Source organism: Dermacentor albipictus, unplaced genomic scaffold (genome assembly GCF_038994185.2).
Source record: "Dermacentor albipictus isolate Rhodes 1998 colony unplaced genomic scaffold, USDA_Dalb.pri_finalv2 scaffold_17, whole genome shotgun sequence".
NCBI classification, from domain to species: domain Eukaryota; kingdom Metazoa; phylum Arthropoda; class Arachnida; order Ixodida; family Ixodidae; genus Dermacentor; species Dermacentor albipictus.
Window position 1 is genome coordinate 2984913 of NW_027225571.1, and position 22572 is coordinate 3007484.

A 22572-nucleotide genomic window follows, 5' to 3' on the forward strand; every position below is an offset into this window, starting at 1 on the left:
CCGTACGGGGGTAGTTCTGAACTTAGTGTCACACATTACTTCCCCCCTCTTCTTTGGCTTCTGGATTGGATTGGCGCGGCTCGCTACGTGCTTGCGCGCGCTTTTCCGAGCGCAGATTGGTGTGCGCCTGGTTTCTGCACTAGGCTGTTATGCGATCGCTTTTTCGAGCGCAGATTGATGTGAGCCTGGTTTCTGCACTAGGCTTTTGCACGATCGCCTGCTTTCTGCACTGGGCTTTCAAAAGGCGAAGTGAGCGTCGCTTACTGCAGGCGGCAAGTGATTTGGCTCACGTACTGCGTGAGCAAAAACATAGGCACGTGGCTCATGAAGGAGATGACCGGCGACTTGCTTAATCTGTCGGACCATGTCATCGCCGACTGGAGGAACTACGCTCGTGAGGTCGTGCGGGACGAGCTGCTGGCGCGACCCCCACTCGGTGGCCCCGGTAGGATTGTACAAATTGATGAATGCCTCCTTCGCGGCGAGCGAAAATACAATCGAGGCCGCCTGATGACGGGCGACAACGTTCCGCCGAGCCGCCAAAATTACGGCGGCATTGCAGATAGTGGACCATGGGTATTCGGCATGATCTGCGTGACCACCGGGGAGCTCCGACTATTCAAGGTCGACCGACGAGACGCGGCGACGCTAGGCCCCATTTTTGCAGCCAACGTTGAACCGGGAACCATCATCCACAGTGATGAATGGGCCGCATACAACTGCATCCCGAACTTAGTGGGGACTAACGGAGCAAGACTGAATTTGCAATGGGAGGCTGTTAACCGCAGCATGAACTTTGTAGACCCAATCACGGGCGCTCACACCCAGAAAATCGAAAGCTACTGGCAGAAGGTGAAGCGCCACCTCGTCTCCGCCGGCTACAGGGTGACTCCACAGCTTCTCGAGTCGCACCTGATATGGCTATGGTGGGCATCGATTAATGGGCACATGTGCTGCAAGGACTCGTTTCTGCGTTTATTAGAAGCGATCGCACGGCGCTACCCAGTGTGACATAGTAAGGGAAAATAAAGCGCACTTTTCTGACCCTTTGCTTTTGTTTGAATGTTTCCCGGCATTGCTGCGCGCTTCCATACACGGTACGCCCGCGGCGCAGCACTTCCGCAGTAAGCGACGCTCACTTCGCCTTTTGAAAGCCCAGTGCAAAAAGCAGGCGATCGTGCAAAAGCCTAGTGCAGAAACTAGGCTCACATCAATCTGCGCTCAATAAAGCGATCGCATAACAGCCTAGTGCAGAAACCAGGCGCACACCAATCTGCGCTCGGAAAAGCGTGCGCAAGCACGTAGCGAGCCGCGCCAATCCAATCCAGAAGCCAAAAAAGAGGGGGGAAGTAATGTGTGACACTAAGTTCAGAACTACCCCGTACGGGTGTATGGCTGTGCGCCCCGTTCTCGGAAGCGTCGACGGGTTTCCGGCATGCGGATTTCAGGTACGTGCAAATGCGTTTCGCCGTCCTATTGAGCTCCGGAGCAAAGCGTGCAATATTTCATGTGAAAGATGCAGTTCCCGTGATCATGGTGTGAATTTCGAGCGGCAAACGAGAACTTTGGCACTTAGAGCACACCGCGGCTGCTAAGTCAGCGTGGAAATTGTTTTACGTTACCGTAATATGTTGCTGTCAGTCTAATCTGCGGTTTGTGGACAGCTAGCCCATTGACTTTTGCTTGTGGCAGCGATAGGTATATAAATGGAAGCGATAATAATTTTCGAGAGCAGAGAGTTTTTTCGCTCGATGTTTGGTCGTGTTCATGGCGTTATGAAAGCTAGAAAACTAACTGGCTTGATCGTGCTTAGTTCCAACTCCAAGGAGCGTAACGTTGGTGCTGTATATGTTTGTTTTCGGTGTCACGAGTACCACTTTCATGCTTTTGTTGCATGAGAGTGGTAGCTGCTGCGTGACGTCTGGGTAGAACACAATAAAAGCAATTTCCTCACTCATACGTATGCAATATGAGGTAACAAAATTTCCAGCGTTTTATTCGGAGCGTAAATATCCAGCATAGTTTAGTAAGAAACTCAAATTCTGTGTTAGCTTAGTAGGCGTGAAACAAGTGAAACTCGCATTCCTTTTTGAATTGTTCGCCCAAACTGCACCGCCCCCAGATGCGTCATCGGGTAATTGACAGTAGCTTCGCTACGTGAGTTTTTATGCGCCTATATTGCCCGGTTAAGTATCCTGTTAATTTATGCCGACGCTCGTTCATCTTGATTTTAAGCGGTTACTATCCCCGAGTACCGGACGATGCCAAACTTGTGAGGTGTAGCAAACGCGGGAAATTCAAAGTGGCGTGGCTGCAAGTTCCTGTTTTTACGTTTCTTGCATTCAAAGCCAACAGACACAGTATCACTGATTTATTTCCATTTCTGCTGTACTTGATCAATCTAATGTGACAACTGCATTTGCTCTTTAATGTTCTCCATTTACTGTGTATTCAGCTTGGCTGCCGCCCTCTCTTCAGAGGATGCCGCTGTGATAGCTCTTTCGTATAGCACATGCCTCTAGGCCCTTGTGTTTCAAGGACTCCGGAGAGGCAGCAGTGCTCCAAGTAATTTTACCATCCTATATATTTTCTATGTTGCACCATTCTTCCACGATGGATTTTAATGTTAATAGTATTCGTCATTAGTCATCGCCATAATTTTATAGCACGTAAATTTTACGCACTTTACAGCGACAATTTTTAGGCCAGTTTACAGCCAAGTCACATCTTCCATAATACATCGTCAACATTACCACTTGTCATGGCGCTCTTTGGCCAAACCTGGCCCTTGCGCCATAAAACACCACACATCATCATCATCAGCTTGGCTGCCAGAAAATGCTTGAATTTCTTTCAGTATCCAAGTGACGAAATATTTCACTGACGGCCGTGTGTGAAACACGCAAGATGACAAAACTGATAGCAAAATGATGAGATATTTCTTTCATAGCGTTTGGACTCGACTTTTGGTGAGGATGTCGATCGACCTTGGGCATGGTGACAGCACACCCGACATCGCCAAAGTGCAGCCTATCAGTAGAGTGCCCCCGAATGGACCATCAACATCGGAAAATGAAGCAGAGCCAGGTAGGGGTAATTTTTACTTTGGAACAGAATACTGACAGCTGCCTCTTTTTTTAAGAACTAAATAACAAATTTACAAACCAATCCTTTCTCTTTGTGCAGCCTACATAGAATTGTTTTTTGCTTGTTATACAGACCTTCAGAAAGCAGTTCTTCTGAACCCTTTTTGCATGCACAAATAAATAAAGGGGAGCGCACTTTCTGAAGAAATTGATGCACTGAAACGTGCGTTCGACACACAGTGAGATGCAAAATAACCAACTTTAAAGCAGTAAAAAAAAATTGAAACATGTTCTAGCATCATAACCCGCCTTGGCATACGGATCTAAATATAACAGCAACGGAGGTGCATGCAGAGAAGTGTTTGTAATTGTTTGCAAGATATGTACATTGTCTAAGAAATTGTTTTTATTTACTTGGAGCTTCTTGGTGCCATGGCAGTGCAGTAAAGCTCAAAATGATGCCCCTGCTCCTAAAAAAGCACCTTTAGATATTAAAATGAAATTATGGGCTTTTACATTCCAAAACCTAAAGTTTTGGGAACCTGGCTTCTTTAATGTACACCTGAATCTAAGGGCATAAGCGGTATTGCATTTTACCCTCATTGGAGGGCAGCTGCCATGGCCTAGATTGAAGCTGGGACCAGCATGACTGAGCAGCATGGCATCATAGTAAGTGGGCTATAACACCAGGTCAAAATGAGAAATACTGCTTAGAACTACCAACTTCTTGGCTCACAAGCATGCACTTTGCACTAAGTTGTATGGAGTACTGACAGCGACTGTTTATGTACCAATTTCTTTTTAGGCTGACTCCATTATTAAGGTGTGAAGCTTCAATTAGTCAAAACCAGCCTAAATTACAGAACCAGCTCAAAACACGCACCATGTATAGCTGGATTTGGACATGCAAATGGAGTCAATTCATGTCGCCGAAAATGGAAGTGGCAGTCACACTATTTCATGCATTTTGCCTAGAACATAGTCAATAATAGTTAATCAATTTCTAAAATATTCTTTTCAAAAAGTTTTTTTTCAAGCATGAAAGGAGGAGCCAAATGGTGTTCAGGTGCACGAGCGGTTAGTTGCATGGCACTTCTTGCATGTGTTCACTGGCTTCTTTCAAGCTTGAAAAGAAAAAATTGTTGCACCTACTGAGCAGTAGAAAGCTGGATTGGGAATTTTTCAGGATGCTCTACAATTTTCGCACTGACACTTTTGCTTTGAATAAAATATTTGAGCAGTTAAATAATTGTTAATACCTAATTACCTAATTAGGAAAAATGCAAGAATTGGTTTCACTTCCTCAAAACGATGACAAACGATATTACCTTGGTACTGTCCAGCTACGCGGCACTTGTACTTATTTAAAGTTTGCGCATGTCATACAGACCACCTGGCAATTACAAGGCATATATAGAAGTGGCTAAGTTGTGTGAGCCAGCCATGTGTAGCGAATCATGAGAAACAGCCATGTTTCTTTGACTTAAGGGCATGATAAGATTTACATGCTCGACACCTTGTATCAGTGTGCTCTAGGCCTGTTCGTAGTTTAGCTGCTACATAAACGATATTTCTCCACGTGTAAGCTCATATGCATCTTTCAAGTATATTGCCTCATGTGTCCAAAATAGACCATCTTCGCACTTCCTTCATTATGTCATCTGTAGCTGTGCTAAATTTTTAACATGCAGCTGCACAAATTTTCATCTAGTTTTCGTATTTCCTCCTTGTTTGGTGGCTTTATTTCTGAACAAGATGTTTTCGGTAAACCCTGTTCCACACAGCACTACACAGCATTTCTGCCTTGAGTGGGAATTTTTTTTTTTCAGATTGACATTAATACACCTTGCCTGGGCAATATAAGGCATTCTACATAACACGGCCCTGCAATAATGTTTTATATTGCATTCCAGCATCATGCAAAACTGTTTACTTACCAGATTAGAATATGTATAAATGTTGGAAGTAACAGAACTGGAAGGAGCCAGCAGATAATGAGGCCAAGGAAAGCATACAGGAACATGTTTTAAGTTTTTTATATGAAGTATAGAAATGATAAATTCTAGGTAAGTGAAAGTGGATTAAAAGATATTCACCTGTGGGTGGGGTACGGACCCATAACCTTCGCATTACGCATGTGATATACTAACCACTGTGGTACTACGGCCGTGTTCGAGCGTCGACAATCTGAGGGGCCATTGTGGATGGTTGAATGCTGCCTCGGTGGCACAGTGGTTAATGCAACGCATGCCTAATGCAAAGGCTGTAGGTTCGTTCTACCCCCATGCCTGGTTGTTTTTTTTGACCATTTTCATTTCCCTTTATCATTTCTACATTTAAATAGAAAATTACAAATAAGTTTCCACGTGCCTTCCCTGGCATCTTCCAGCTGTCATTCAGAAAAATTTTGACCCTCAGTATCCTTTCTTCTCGTTTTGAAGAACAGGAGCTTCATTTTAAAAATAATGAATTCACCTTGTTCAGCATCTCAGTGTGGTCTCAAATCTTATCACGGCGTGTGTATTACTAAGTGAAGTTTTTGTCAAGATGATGATATAGCATGGGACCTAATTAGTAGCCTTTGTGTACAGATATATGACTAATTTAATAAATTGGCGGATTTTAAGAAGCACTTCTAACATGGTCTGAGCATGTGTTCAAAAAAACTAATCTAGCATGATTTCAGGCATAACTGTTGCCCCTGAAAAATATTTGGATCATCTGCATTGGCATTGTTTTTAGAGAGCACCAATACTGCTTTGATAGAAGTAGCCTCGTGGAACATGAAGCATCGCTTTTTGCTGAGTCAAGGAAATATTATCTACATATCTGAGGTGCATGTGTCATATGCTCGAATGCTGTTTAAAGGCTGCTAATAAGAAAATTACTTGACTTGCCTTCCAGAGATTGCTTCAGTAGTCTATGCTACTCGATCATAAACAATTTACCATAGTGAACATTCATCACAGTTGGCTTCGCAATGTTTATGCAAAATACCACAATTGCCTACTAGACATGTGACTGCACTAAAACTTGGAATTAATGACCAGTAAGATTTATGGGACAGCAAAACTTAGTTTATTACTCCTGTTTCTGCCATAGTTTCTTACAGTAAGTACTAGAGGGAACTCTGGTGCTGGAGTCGCACCACCATGGGAATCATGGGAAGCACATGGATTTGTCTGATATTCGTGCTTGTGAATTCAGACGTTCTTGTGGCTTCGTATATTATACGCTATATAAATCGTATTGTCGTAAATTTCAGCGCAGTCTATACTCTTCGAAGTGCAGAAGACGGCGCCAACATGCGCAATTTGTATTAATTGCAACGATTGAGCTTGTCCAGGTGGCCAAATCGAAAGGCACCAAGCGTCTTAAGGCGCTGGTATGCCCGAAATGAATTAATCAGGGCGTTGCACTCGCTTGTCGTTACATGCCTCCGTGGCTTAATGGTTTCGATCAGACTTCTGTTCTAGAGTTCCTGTGTTTTAATCCTGTCGTCGGATGATTTTAATGTTTATTTATTTATTACACAGTATATTGTTGAAAATGACTAGTTTACAAAGTCACAAAGCCGTTTGAAGCCAAACAGACGAAGTTTAGGCAAATCCATATACTTCCCAAAATTTCCATGCTGGTACAGCCGTTCCTGTTTGATCTCCTGTGGACACTAACGTCGGAGTTCCCTCTAGTAATTATTGTATGAAACTCTTATTTCTGCACCTTGCTCGTGCAGAAGCGGCACCACACCTGCTGCGTAAACATGCACTACCTTTCGGCCAAGTGCAGTGAATGCTGTGAACTCGCCCTGTACAAAGCCTGCACTAAGTAAAACAAATCACAACATGCAGTTGCTGCCACGTTGAACTGGTGGAATGAGTAGTGAAATGCAGCACCTCCTTAACTAGTTCAGAAAGTGCAGGTTATTCAAGTGGAGATTATATAGTAACAGAAGTTGAGTGATTCTGCATTACATTCACGAAATATACTTCATGATACTTTTCCATTTATTTCCTCAGTTATTAAGAATCCCTTTTGCATTGTTGGACAAAACTACAGAATGCCAACATATTTTCTAGCATTCACTGGTAGCAAACATGTCAAAACTTGTTCTAGTTTCTGGATTGCCTCTTTAGCCGTTAACCCCCAAGTTAATTCCGGAAAAATGTACCGAATTTTTTACGTACTCAATTTTTCGGTGTCATTCTCATTCTAAAAATATATTACTTCATTGGTCTCTGGTTAGAAATAACACAAAAAGAGGAGCTGCTCTTGCGGGCAGCTTTCCCTCAATGCCGGCTGTAACTCATCTTTGACAATAAGAGCAGCGTAACATCGGGCAGAAAGAGTGCGACTCGTCATTGGCGATATTGGTACTGCCTCCAGTCACTAGTACAGCTTGGGATCAATGGTTAAATGTTGCGACTTTGTTGCTGCCCAATTTTAATTCTGCAGCTGTTACACTTGGGTGTAGCGTTTGTATGTACGTGTGCATGCATTAAAATGATTTCACGCTAGAGCAAAGCAACTGTAGTGCAGAGAGGCATTAGTCATCTTTATATATTTGCTTTGTAAAGATGCACTAAGTTTATCTTTTGCAGTATAGACTTGGCGCTCATTGGCCAAAGATGCCCTTGTGCTACTAAAACCTATCAATTAATTCGCTTTCAGTCTGTGAGTTTTAATTTGTTTTTCTTGAACTGTGCAATTCCCACTCACGGGACTGCATGTCATCTGAGGTGTTCCTTTTTCAATCAAGAATGTTGAGGTTGTGTTTGTGTAACTCGATTTCTTGCCTCAAACGAGCTTGTGCAAACTGACCAAGCTGATAATTCTACCTGCTTATATATTAAATATGTTGCGGTTATGAACCCTCATAATGAATGACACCAAGTATAAAAATTTCATCTAATAAAACAATTTAATGAAATTTTTCATGTTTTTCGTGTTCATGTTCACTTCTCTACTCTAGTGTCCTGTCTGCATGCCTCACCTCTTTTTTTGCATATTAAACATCGTATAAACTTAACCATGCTTTTTTACCACAATGCAGGGGGAAAAGGTTCCGGTAACACCATGCATTCAGTATGGTGGCCCAGATGTGCATGCAAGCAACCTCCTTCATGTGGACCAAGAACTACTCTGCAGTGTCTCGCAGACTTCCATGCGAAGCCCTCAACATTCTCGTTTCAGTGGAATGGCTGCTCATCTATCTGCGTGTCCATCACCAAGACGGCCAGTTGTAAAGCTCCTGTACCCGTTTAAGAAAGCTTAATGATTGTTTTATTTAGTTTTCACGGTTGGCCGTAGAATCTTAACATTGTTGATGTTTCTAACATTTTTACCTGGCACAAAGTGGTGCAATAACTTTAAACGAGTGTAATGTATTTAAATCATGCTCACTCTAATGCCTATCTGGTTTTGTTTGTGTTTAAGAAATTTGAATGTCTGATGAGGTAACGGCATTTGAATTTGTCATCGTGGCTCGTTTCAATGAGCTGCTAGGAAATAAGACGCAAAACTTATCACACGCCAGTTGTAGAATTTTTATTTTCATGACTAGAGTATACACGTTTCAAAAGATGGAAAGTGTGGAAAAAGCCTCAAGAACATAATCATCCTAGGATTGTCATGTCCTTACAACTCTGCAATGACTAATGCCTCATACATCTTGGGAGCACATTGGTCGCAATGCCTACAGGTATACTTGATAAGAGAATAGCTTGCACTCAGATTTGCGATTTGCCACGCAGTTGATGGCTGATGGCTTTTGTTTGCCGTCTTCATCTTACTACTATGTATTCAATATTCATTTAGATGTGCTGCGGTTTTTTGCAGTCACCTATATATATATATATATATATATATAATATATATATATATATATATATTCTTCGTTTCAATAAAAATTTAGTTGAGAGTTAGCGCTCATCCTGTCTGCTTCCAGTCTGTGTCCGTGTCACTTCGCGCTACAATCCAAGATCATGTTACTGTACTAACTCGCACAACTTTCTATCCTTGTGTTAAAGACACACTCAGACTTGTTCTTACTTATGTGACCGGTTATTTTTGTGCTTTATAATAAGATGCAGTGCTTTTCGAATGAAAACATGTAATAAATAGTTCGTAGTCAGGCTACTTAAAAAAACTGTTCTGCTTAAAATTTAATTGAGCAAGCCTGTGCCCATTATTTGGTGCTTATGTCTTTGTATTAGTATGGTTTTACTCCCTATTTTCCTTTTTACATTTAAAATGTGCAAACATTATTATGTAACCATTTCTCTTTAATGAAATAAATACTTTTCTTCTGACATTTCGTCACAAATTTTACAATGATTTTGTTCAATTAGGTAACCTTAGACTAGCTGATTGTTATTCTGGTAGCTTAACTTACAATGCCTGTGGTATATTCAATGCAAGCACATGGTGAAAAATAAACTAAATTATTGGGTATAAGCAGGTCACTGGCAGTAAATGGAGCATACATATATTTCAGGAAATAGTGCATGCTTATATATTGAACAGCATGCACAGCTACACATGCTGTTTTGTTCGTAAATGCTGAAACATTAATCGGCGTGGAAGCACTTTGTTCTTTGGCTTTCAGTGCTACCTTTAAGTCATATGTGAAAGTACTAGTAGAAGCATCCCGTGGAGATAAATGACAACTTTGATGAATAGAGGTATAAAATGTGTGCTTAAAACGGCAAAAAACTGCTTGACAGGCAAACGTATGCTTCTGTAGTACTGCACTTGTTACCGTCGCCAATCCATGCATTGCTTGCGCTCAATTGCATTCAATATGAGCTACAACAACGAGCTGTGGTGTCTTTCCTTCCTGGTCAAGCTGGGGTTGCGAAAATTTTTTACCAAGAAAAGTGGAGGTTTTTAATTATTTCTGAAATGCATGTAACCATGCTTTTGGCTGTGTGCTGTTTCCACGGCGTTATAAGTACTGGTGCACCAAGGTGCGGGAGATCCTGTGTCCTTAGTGCAGCGCGCATTGTTATTGCGCTCTGCATCCTGCCGGCAGTGTACTATCACTGCAGAGGAAGATTACGAAAAGCATGGCCTGTGTGCCTTGCTGCAATGGCGAAACCTTAAGTTGTTTGCCTGAAAGGGACGCACGTTATGCTACCAAATGACGGACCAGAAGCGCAATATGAGGACGCCTCACAGATTCTGGCTCATACTGAACAAGGTAGTATCATAGCTAAGGCTAGGCAGCATTCACAACAGCTAGTCTGGCCATCAACTACATGGCTGTAGCGAACGCTAAAATACTTGCAGGGATAACGCCCTTTTGGAAGGCTGTTGTCCCTGCTACACCCATATTGAAAGGGTGGTGTCTGCGTTACACCCCATATAGAAAGGGTGTTGTTTGGTTTTACACCCATAGGCGAGGTGACGTCATATTAACACCCCTTCTTTTGTGGGGTGTTAATTTGCATCCCGTTGCTTGGGGTGTAGCAATACACCCAAAAAGGGTGTCACCCATGGGACAAGACATTTACACCCTTAAGGGTGTTAAAATTTTTAGAGTGTTGTCTGTGGTTGCAATTTCCTTCACTGGTGAACCAGATCGCGTGACTTTATGCTATAAGTATGGAAAGCTACACCATGTGTTTTGGTACGGAGACGTACACTCTTAAAAAGAAAGGGAGCGAAAAAGGAGGAACCAGTCGCTTTCCTCCTTCCAGGCCGCCCAGTTCCTCCTTCACATGCGCTTCGCATGTCGCGCCCTCTCGCGGCAACCAAAAGGAAGTAACGTTTCTCCCTTGCGTGCGCGTATCTTGCGTCGCTGCCGGTGACCTGAACAACGACTGCAACAACTTGTTCTCGACAGATAGTAATGCTAAATAGCATGACCTGAGGTCTAAACCTTTCATGACAAGTGACCGTCACTGTCAAACCTCTGGCTCGAAAGGGTGGTGCGAAGCGAGAATAGTTCAACTCGAAAACAGCGTCCGGCTGTTGACGCACAGCGAGACTAGCCCGCACTCAGGCATCTCGGCCCAGACGCCGCAAATATCCGCCAGCCTTTCTTGTTTTGATGCGTGAAATTAGGATGAGGAGAATGTTAAGCTATATCAAATGTACGCATATGTGGTCGTTTTGAAGCACCATCCTCGACGACTTCGAAGCGAAAGCAAAATACGTTTGCTGGCGCCGTCACCATGTAGCCGAGTGGTGTGAGCGTATCCCTGCCGCAAGCCACGTCTCCAGATCCATAGATGGAACACAGAACCTGTTGCCAGAGCAAGGAGGTGCATGAGCGTACCATGCAACCAGATATACAGCTGTATATCCAGCGTCACTCGCGTGCCGGTTCATCTGCGTCTCCGCCCGCCAGCGGCGGCTTCTCCGTGATGCATCGTGTAGCGCGCACGACACTGCAGAGGCAGGAAGCACCGACCATCAATAGAAGATGAATTTCCTAAAAGGCGGAGTACAAGCAAATGTACAAACAAAAAGTACCCAGCAAAATAAATTTGAGAAAAGCTTTTACAAATTACTGACTTCCCCGTGGCAACTGAGCACATACGGCTGTCGGCGTCTATGAAGAAAAGGAAACACTCTCGAAGATAATTTGTAGAGGGACAATTGACATTGCAAAGTAGGAAAAGCCTAATGAAAGGCACAAGGGCACGGGTAAAACGCGTATGCCCAGATGTGAACGCGATTCCCAGCTAATGAGACGCACATGGTGACGGCACCATTGTGCACTGGGTCGAGTGCCGGGATTCTAGAAAGCTGCAGGGCGCTGTCGAACTCGAACGTCGGTATGAAGCGAAACCACCCTCTGTCTAGCAGAAAGCACCGCTAGCACGGCGCAGACGTGGCGTTGCAGTAGAGGCGCTCGGAGAGAGACGGCATACTCCATAGTCGGAGCTATCCCCCGCTCAGTTGTCGCGACGGTTATGCTTCCGCCACTGTATTTACGCTATGGCTATCGTAGTTGTAGCCTAGCATACTGTATCGCAACAATCTTCGTTACCACAACTCTCCTAGAGATGGATATAACACAACAGACACCAGCAGTTAGCCTTCTGATATCATCAATGGTGAGCGGGGCCAGTCACGCCAACCGCGGTGAGCAATCTTTCGTTCTCATGAAGTAGCACCCTGACATCGCGGCGACTAACTTGCATCATAGCCTCCTTGGATGCTATGCTTGTATTTATATTCCGCTCTCATCCAACCGCGATATCCTTACAACTCGCACGCAGCTGCTCAGCGTGTAGCAGCGAACGACGCCCTCGACGCAGCCGAATACTTTTGGTCTGTGGAAAGGGAGGAAAAACATGATTTCGAAGGCTCGCTCGAAGGCGGTGGCCTCAGCGTCCCGGTCAGATTCATCCCTGCGCTATGTACAGCCGGCCTTAACTCCGGCCGCCGCCGGGACACCGCGCGCCAGCTCGCACGTACCCGCTTTGCAACGGCGTACGGACGCCGCGCATAGCCGATTGTTCGCCACTTCTGTATTAAGTTAGGCGAGAAAACGTTGAAGCGATTTCAACAGAATGTATTTTGTAAACGTCAGCGGTTCTTGAAGAGCCATCCGCTACGGCTTCGAAGTGAAAGGCTTAGGTCGCTGTCGCCACCGTGTTGATAATTGAAAGTCCCTAGTCAAAAGCAGTCAGTAATATGCGGTTTTATATTAACAGGTCTGTGTGGAGTTCGCGTGCCTATCAGGTGATTATACCCAGAAGTATTCTGTCGAAATTTATTGCTAATTACGTATAACAGAGAGTCCGTCACTGGCACTACTAGGCAGGTCGAAACATCAAGGCTATATAACAAGATTCCAAGACATACGCATGTAGGCAGCCCAAGCTGTGTTTGTGTATGTTCTGTGCGCTTGTGTGTAGTGGTTCCTGTGACGTGTATCGTATGTGGGAAAGTGCTGCGTGTTGCTGTGTCGTGCATTAGTATGTGTAGTGTGTTGCTCTCACGTTACCTTGCCGTATTGAAAGCAAATAAAAAAAAGAATGTGATCTTTCCTTTGGATGGATGTTATGAGCGTCCCCTTTGGAACGGGGCCGTGGGTTGCGTTACCAAGCTCTCGTTACTATACTGCCTAATGTCCTACCTAGGTTAAACAATGAAAAAAAAAAACACTATGAACTACCACGCCCAAATTTTCAGATCCCCTATTGCGAATCGTGCTTTTGTACGTCTCCGCCTTTCGTCGTTTCCCTACTTTTCTTCCACCAATCCTCCGATCGTCCTCCTTTTCGTCAGCTTTTAGCGCCAATTATCGGGCTTATCGGCTATCGGCTTTATCGGGTTATCCGGTTTAGCGCCAACTATAGGTTATCGGGTAACTAAAGGGTTTAGTAATTTGAAGCGTCTCCAGGGGGCGCTAAGCGCGTTGTTTACATCAGGACTCGGTGTACGGTACATCAGGACGTTGGTACAATCAGAACGCGATCGGAACCAAAGGTCAGTGGGTCGTCTCGCATTGGGCGCTCACGGGAAGACTACAAATGAAGCTGTGCAGAGTGATATGGGCTGGACTAGTTTTGAAGTGAAGGAAGCTCACAGTAAAATCGATTATGGAGAATGACTGAAGAATATGAAAAAAAAAAGGTAAATGTGCTGGGAGAGTGTTGAGGTATTTCTACAGGAAAAATATTGATTCACAGTGGAGGAAAAGAACTAGGAAGCTTACCAGCAAGTATGCAGCCTGTAGCGTGGGCAACACAGCGACAAAGAACGTCAAGCGGAAAGTCAGAGAGGCTGAAATAATCTCATGGGTGGCGGCAATGGAAAAGAGACCTGCCATGAGTAACTACTTAAGAGGAAAAAACGACATCAGAAAAGAAACAATTTATGATAACTCAAAGGGAAGCTGATTGCATTTCGAAGCGAGGTCGGGATGCCTTAGAACACGCACCTATAAAGCGAGATATAAGAAGGATGAAGCATGCGCTTGCTGCGGTAAAGCTAGGGAAACGATGGAGCATGTTTTATTAGAATGTGTACACATCTGCCCAGCGGTCGATTTAGGCACCACTGGCCTCCTTGAAAACCTTGGGTTCAGCGAGAGCAGGCAAAAAATAAACATGTCCGCAATAGAGGTTATTAACAGGCGATTGGAAGATTGGTGGAAGAAAAGTAGGGAAACTACAATAAACGGAGGCGTACAAAAGCAAAGTTCGCAATAGGGAGTGAGAAAATGTGGTTGTGGGAGTTCATAGCGTTTTTTTTTCTTTTTTAACTTGGGTAGGACATTAGGTAGTATAATAGCAAGAACTTGGTGGCGCAACCCACTGCCCCGTTCCAAAAGGGACGCTCATAACATCCGTCCATCCACATAAGCGTGTGTGTATGCGCGCTCGCGATGGATTGCTGTACGGATATCCCTACGTTTACGTAAGCTCAACGCCGCGATGTTCTAGCAAAGTCATTCCTTTTCGCGCTTCTACAGTGGTTAGAGTGACGCTCCGCCCACGGTATTAACATTATGAGCCGGCCGTGAACGGCGGGTGATAAGAGTAGCAGACGAGCGGAAGGCATCGCTACAGAATCGTGTCGTACTTGCACCTGGTTCCTAGTACGCACCAAAGAAAGCTTAGCAAGATTTTTTTTTCTGTAAATATCAGTAACGTACACTATGCTTATAGGGTATCTTATGACGCGTACGTTGTTTTCCAGCTGCGAACTATAGCACAGTTGGAAGGCGTAGTCGCAACCATCGCTTCGTTTCGCTTGCCCATACAGTGGGCCATGTTGGTTTTGGAAAGGAGAAACCGTTTCTCTCATGAATGAAGGAGGAAAGTTGCTCCATTTAAAGACGAACACGAGGGACATCGGCATTTTTACCTTAATGGAGCAAGGGTCATTCATTGTTTTTTTCTTAGAGTAAAACGTCGGAAAGTTTATGTTGCGGTCATTACGTACCATACGTTGCGTCGTTTTATACTAGCCATGGCACCGTTGAAATTGTTTGTTTGCCATAGATAATTCGACAGTAATTTATCTATCGATGGTATCGACAGTAATATTCATAGTTTTGCATCACTCCTAGCAACGCACAAATCTTCATCCGCCCTTGAATGAGGGCGCGGCTTGTGCGGTAAAAATCATAGTCGTAACTTCTGATATGGTATTAGGTTGATTTATTTACCGCACCCCGAAACTACATTAACAAGTCCCGCTCATCCCCATGTCCTTTAAATAGCTATTAGCACCGAATAAAATATGGCAAAAGAAAAAGAAATTGCGGCTGCAATAGTGGCCACGTTGCACAATATGCTCGCTGTACTGGAATGCGGGTTAGAAACGCCCATAATTGACCTATTCTCCGCTAGACGCCCTATGTGACACCTGCGGGTTTTATCATAAGAAGCCAACAAACACTGACACCAAGGACAACGTGCCTAATAAATGAAATAAAGAAACGATAAATTAATGGAAATTAAAGTGGATGAAAAAACAACTTGCCGCATGTGGGAACCGAACCCACAACCTTCGCATTTCGTGTGCGATGCTCTCCCAATTTAGCTACTTTTTTTTTATTGCCTGTTAGCGATACAATACGAAAAAACATAGAATGACTTCATTCACAATTTTGAATTCAAAGGGAAATCACATTCACAATGAAATGAGGTGATAAAAACACTGGCTGTATTACACAATATACAGCTTGGTTAAAGGTATTTTGTTGTCGCGAGGTGGTCAAAGATCCATAGCCATTCTGGCGGCTGGCACAAAGATTTATATGCGTCACGTACATATACAATATTTTGAACAAAATACTCTTTTGCTGGTCGTGCAACTTGGTCTGCATTTCTGACCACCATTCGCGTCCTCCAGAGACTATGCATGCACAACAACATTATTAGGTCATACGTCACCATCTCTGTTTGCTCGACAGGCAGAAACCTTATCTCGAAAGGCGGTAATGGGAAATATTTTTTGAGAGTTCTCTGTAGGATGTCCCATAAGAATATGGAATCCCAGCAATTCAAGAAAATGTGCTCTATTGTCTCTGGCTTTCTACAAATGATACAGCTGACGCTCCCAGACACAAAGATACCTTTTTCTCGGAGCCAAGGTTTGACAGGGAGTGTGCCGCAATGTAACATAAAGAAGAAAGTTTTGGTAGAAGCCTTCACAGGGAAACCTTTTACACATTTCAGCACTTTCCTCTCCTGTCCTAAATGATATGCTGAACAATAAATCGGCGTAGGGCACATGAGATAAATAAGGTCCTTGTAAAGCTTCTTTCCGGAAACATCTGAAAGATAATCTACTGAATAATGCGCTCTGAGAAAACGGACACCATCCACAACTTCACGCATAAATCCTTTCACGGCCACATTACGAAGCGTGTGTGACGTAACGATAAAATCAGGCAATGCATCACACAATCGCACTTGAATAACACTGCGCAAAAACGCGTCACTTTCGTCGCGGAAAAACACAAATCTCGACACAACCTCTTTCAAGAACAAATGAGATAAACCTACCCCTCCATTCCCCACCGCATGAAACGAGTTTACACGACTCATCCTTTCCCAACCAGATGCCCACAAAAAAAATACAGCAAATATTCTGTACAATTTCTGCACACAAATCTTTGACATACACAACACTTGTAACATATAGAACACTTTCGCTAACAAAAACAAGTTACACACCATCGCACGGGTGAAAATAGGCATACTTCGCCCACTCCACTTTGATGTCTGTGCTTTCATTTTTTCAGTTGGCGCTGCCCACTGGCTCGTTGCATCTTTATAATATTGGGATATCCTTATGACATCGCGTTACGAGCGGAAACCACGGCACCTTCGAGGCGTCATCGCCGCCTATGGAAAATTGACAGCGTGGTGAAATCATGCATACAGTTGTTAAAATTATAATCTACGAAAATAAGAGCAACACGTTGGCTCGTCCTAAATGCCCTCGAGACCGCAGTCTGTCGATGGTCACCCCGACCAGTGATTCAGGCCGGTCACCCCGACCCGATTCGCAAGGAGGCAACCGTAATTGGAACTTCATGGCAGCGTGCACCGCACAGCTGCACCCGACAGCGCGACATAGCTGTCGGCATGAGCTTACCTCGTCTTCTTGCACAGGTGCTTTTCGGAGCCCTACTGATTCCGTGGCCCGGCGGTGGTTTCTTCGATGTGGCTTGGAACCTGCCACTGCCTTCAGTTTCTACGTGGCAAACGGACGCGTGCTTCGCCGCACAATCATCGCCTTTCCCGGATATCAACGAGCAGCCGCCCACTTTGGATACATTCACTCATCTGGCGTGGCAACCGCATATGTCAACTGATACAAGAGGGGCGGAGGCACTACTTAAGCTGCACTTCGACGGACTACTGCCGGGGCGCGACATCGCTGTCGGCATGAGCTTACCTCGTCTTCTTGCACAGGTTAGTTACCGAACCCCTGCATCTTGTTACCGGTGTTCTGACCGATGTGTAATTGCGGTGTCGTGCCCCGACAGCCTATTGGAGTACGTGAGAAAAATGTATCAGTTTACGTGGTTTTGCCTACCCTGCTTTCTCTGGATTACATTTACTTCTCTCCGGGGATGTCGAACTAAACCCTGGCGCTGGTACAGATGCTAGTAATGCTGAAGGAAGTGCTAGTATTGAAGGCATTTATGCTATTGTCCGCCGGCTTGAGCAAGGGCAAACTCGTTTTTTCACCGAGCTAGAAGTTGTCAAGAAGGAACAGTCTGCTCTCGCTCTTTCGCTACAAGAACTACAGAACACAGTCGCTGTTCTTCAAAGTGACCTACTTTCAGCCAAAGAAGAGTCCTCAGAAAATCTGCGAAAAATGGTCGAAATTAAAACGTCCCTTGACTATACAAACAACAGGTCGCGCAGAAATAACTTGATAGTTTTTGGCCTATGTGATTGCGAAAATGAAAGTTGGAGAGACTCTGAGAAAAAAGCCATCGCGTTTTTTCAAACTGAGCTCGAACAGACTATTACAACGGAAGATATTGAACGTGCTCATAGGCTGGGAAAGTTTCGCGAGAGAAAGAACCGGCTAATTATTGTTAATTTCTGTAGATTTAAAGTTAAGGAACAACTTTTGTCGTGCGGATCCAGGCTGAAAGATAAGGAATACGCAATTCGGGAGGATTTCAGTCCTGCTATCAGATATGCACGATCAAAACTGGTTGAATATGCTTTAGCCACAAACCTCTCATTTAAACTACGTTTCGATAAACTGCACATGGGCAACAAAATCTTTGGGTATGATAGCGGAAAAAAGGTGGTAACCGAAATAAGATAGCTAAAGGTCAATCATCGTGCAGAACCTAAAACCTTGCGTACTGGCGCGGAACATAACACTTCGTGTTATCTTACACTTAATCTTCTGTTAGTTAACTGCCGAAGCTTGAAAAATAAGGCCGATGAGTTTGCAGTTTTACTTTCCGTTGTTCAACCACACATAGTGATCGGAACTGAATCCTGGCTTCATGAATCCATCGCCAATAACGAGGTATTTCCGTGTGGTTATGTTTACCGGTGTGACAGAAACACACATGGTGGCGGCGTTTTTCTTCTCATTAATGAGTGCCTTCAAAGTACTGAACTCCCTACTTCTTTCAATCACTCTGAATCCATATGGTGCAGGGTTAGAATGAGCAATGGCAATTACCTTGCTGTTGGGTCTTTTTACCGGTATCCTAGTTCTTGTAATCCGGAATCATTTACCGAGCTATCAAACTTTTTAACTACCGTAAATACTGAGTATATACTTGGGGGTGACTTTAACATGCCTGCTGTTGACTGGGAAGATGGCAAACCTGTGTTCTCAGACTCGACTGCCCTATCTCTTGCCTTTTCAGAGTTCATTATAACTAATGACCTAACCCAATTCGTCTCCGAATGCACGCGAAGAGACCATTTTTCTGCCAGCACTTTAGATTTGTTTTTTGCTAGCTCTGAGTCGTTGATCCAAAACGTAGCTGTCATCCCTGGTATCAGTGATCACGATTGCGTTGTTGCCACGTCTAGTGCCGCTTCAGTTAGACCAACCCATAAATATCCTAGAAAGGTTTTTTTCTACGACCGAGGGGATTACATCTCTTTATCACGAGAGCTTTCAAATTTCTTCCCTATTTTTTATGAGGTCAGCCAGACAGTGGACATAGACAAAGCTTGGATTCTTTTTAGAGATAAATTAAAGGCTTTAATTGAAAAATACGTACCTTTCAAACTTTTGAGAACTAGACGCCGGAAAGATAAACCGTGGGTAGATAAGAAAATTCGCTCGCTAATTAACAAAAAACGCCGCCTGTATGCTTCGTATTTGAAGACTCGCAATCAATCTGTTTTCCATGAAATGCGTCATGTGAACTACAATATTAAGCAAGAAATAAAGGTGAATAAACAAACTTATATTTCGTCGCTTGACGCAAAGTTAAGAGATAATCCTAAAGAATTTTGGAAATTTGTTAAAATAAATGGTAAAGTGGACACAACTGTCCCCATTTTATCAGTTGGCGAGAAAACAGTGCTTGATGATTATGAGAAGGCTTGCTGTCTGAATTCCTATTTTAAGTGTTTTTTCTGAGACATACACTGGTGAACCGCCTGACATACAAGAAATAGTCTATGAGAATATGCCTATGGTCACTGTCACATATAACGGTGTTCTGAAACTTATTTCCAATCTGAACAACAAATCAGCTGGCGGTCCTGATGGTATTCCGTCGCAGGTATTGAAATCCTGCTCTCAAGAAATTGCGCATTTTTTAGTTGCTCTGTTTAATAAATCATTAAATACCATTTCATTACCTGCAGAGTGGAAGGTAGCCCACGTCGTTCCCATACATAAAAACGGTCCCAAAAATGTACTAGAAAACTACAGGCCTATTTCTCTAACATGTGTGTGTTGCAAAACAATAGAACACATCATATACAGTGCTGTGATGAAACACCTTCAAAGCAATAATTTCTTTTCGGATTTTCAACATGGATTTAGGCCCGGCTTGTCATGTACGACTCAACTGGTAGAGTTCGCTCACGATCTCTTTTACTCTTTTGACCTTGGATTTCAGGTAGACTGTATATTTTTAGATTTCCGGAAAGCTTTCGACACCGTTTCTCATGCATTGTTTTTACATAAATTATCTTGTCTCGGTATACACCCTGCAATAGTACATTGGATTGGAAATTACCTGTCTGAACGAACACAGCATGTTTTAATAAACGGCACTAAATCAACACGTCACCGTAACCTCTGGCATGCCCCAAGGGTCTGTTTTGGGGCCTTTGTTATTTTTAGTCTTTATAAATGACATTGTGCACAATCTAGAATGCAAAGTGAGGTTATATGCTGATGATTGTGCCATATACAAGAATGTAGAAAATGATTGTGATGTTAGCAGTTTGCAGAATGATCTAAACAAAATTCATGCTTGGTGGATTAAGTGGGGCATGTCTTTGAACAATGCTAAATGCCAACTTGTGTCGTTCACCCGTAAACGCTTTCCTGTCAGATCAGTGTATAAATTGGACGGACTACTTCTTGAAAAGGTCGAACACTACAAATACCTCGGGGTCTATTTTTCAGAAAATTTAACATGGAACAGACATATTGAATACTTAACCTTAAAATCATCTCGTATACTAAACCTTGTTAAACGTAATTTTTATAATGCCCCCCAGAAAGTAAAAGGACTGCTTTACATAACAAATGTTCGTCCGGTACTCGAATACGCTTGCCAGGTATGAGACCCTCAAAGCTCTAAACTTATAGAAAAGCTCGAACGCGTCCAAAACCGCGCTGCAAGATTTGTTTCTGGTAACTATAACTTCCGTAGCAGTATTACATTGCTTAAAGAGGACCTTGGTTGGAAAACACTAGCACACCGCCGATTAACTGCAAAATTAGAACTTTTTTTTCCGAATCTACTTTGATCTCACAGGAATAAACAAGAACTTGTACATTTTCCCTCCCCACTTCATCTCTAAACGATGTGATCACGAGCTGAAAGTCCTTGAAATGCGCTGTCGTACTGATATCTACCGTAATTCATTTTTTCCGCATGTTTCCGCACACTGGAATAGGCTTCCCAGGAGCATTGGTGAATGTAAAACGTGTTCAGAGTTTCTGTCTTTATTGTCACGTAGTCTGTCGTAGTATATTATCCCGTTTTCGTTATATCATTTGGCTGGCATTGCACTTTATGCGATAGTGTACGCTTTCCATTTCTGTCTTGCAAATTTGCACCGCATTTCACAAGACCGTTTTGCCGTCGAGATGACTCATCTATGTTACGTATTTTGTTACTTTTACCACCTGTGCTCTGCTGTATCCAGTTTTTGTCACATGTTCACTTTTCTTCAATTTGTCCCCCCCTGCAATGAGAGAGAGAAGAGAAAGCAAGGGTAGGGAAGGCAGGGAGGTCAACCAGAATAGCATCCGGTTTGCTACCCTACACTGGGGGTGGGGGAAAGGGGAATAGAAAGAGGAAGAAAGGGAGAGAGTCAGCACTGAGTACATGTGGGAGGGACACCTTACACAATGACACTATAAGCGGTCTCTTAAGCCCGTGCACTTTAAGTACCGCACTAGTGCACGAATCGCTTTTCGAGCCAGTGACGGTTGTGGCCACGGTCCGAGTATCTTTGACTCGGTGAATGGTCTCGAGTCTAGTCTGTGTAAAGTTGACCGCAGAGGGAGGCGGTGGACATCGTAGCGAGGGCAGGTACACAATACGTGCTCGATGGACTCCTCGCACCCGCAGGAGTCGCACATCGGGCTCTCGGCCATTCCCATACGGTAGGAGTATGCGTTCGTGAACGCCACTCCCAACCACAAGCGACACAACAAGGTTGCTTCGCCGCGGGAAAGGCTAGGTGGCAGTTGAGCCGTAGCGTGGGGTCCAGTTGACGTTTTCTGCAATTGAAGCCACTTGATGTCCAGAGATCTTGGGACTTCTTGCGCGCAAGTAGGCGAAGTTCTCTGGCAGCGTCCGACCTCGCCAAAGGTGTTGGACGCGTCTTTGTATCTTCGTGGGCACACCGGGCAGCCTTGTCAGCTAGGTTGTTGCCGACGATGCCACAGTGAGCAGGAATCCACTGAAATACAATGTGGTGTCCTCTTTCCAGAGCATGGTGGTGCAGTTCCCTGATTTCAGATGTCATTTGCTCGTAAGTTCTGTGACGTAACGCGGACTTGATGCTATGAAGGGCTGCCTTGGAGTCACAAAATACGACCCACTTCTCTGTTGGCTCTTCGGTGATGTACATCATAGCGGCATGGAGAGCTGCAAGTTCTGCCGATGTAGATGTAGTCGTGTGCGACAGTTTGAATTTAACTGTAACGTTCTTGGCTGGAACGACGAATGCGGCAGTTGAGCTGGTAGGTGAGGTTGAACCATCGGTATATATGTGTATGCGGTCATGATACGTCTGGTGCAGTAATAGGAGTGTAAGTTGCTTCAGAGCCGGCGATGGATGATTGGACTTATTTGTAATTCCAGGAATATCAAAATTCA

General features: G+C 43.9%; 1 protein-coding gene and 1 long non-coding RNA gene across 2 annotated transcripts in view; both read left to right on the forward strand.

Annotated features, from left to right (window-relative positions):
• The first annotated feature begins 1388 nt into the window (after positions 1 to 1388).
• LOC139051970 (uncharacterized) lies at positions 1389 to 8908 on the forward strand. Its single transcript, XR_011509637.1, has 3 exons — positions 1389 to 1448; positions 2951 to 3087; positions 8140 to 8908. It is a non-coding gene; the product is annotated as an uncharacterized lncRNA (long non-coding RNA).
• An 8403-nt stretch (positions 8909 to 17311) lies between these two features.
• LOC139051981 (sodium-coupled monocarboxylate transporter 2-like) overlaps positions 17312 to 22572 on the forward strand; it is a 154723-nt gene continuing 149462 nt past the window's right edge. The window contains exon 1 of the mRNA XM_070529046.1: positions 17312 to 17479. Coding sequence (XP_070385147.1) covers positions 17369 to 17479 — 111 coding nt within the window. The 5' untranslated portion in view covers positions 17312 to 17368. The remainder of the gene's footprint in view (positions 17480 to 22572) is intronic.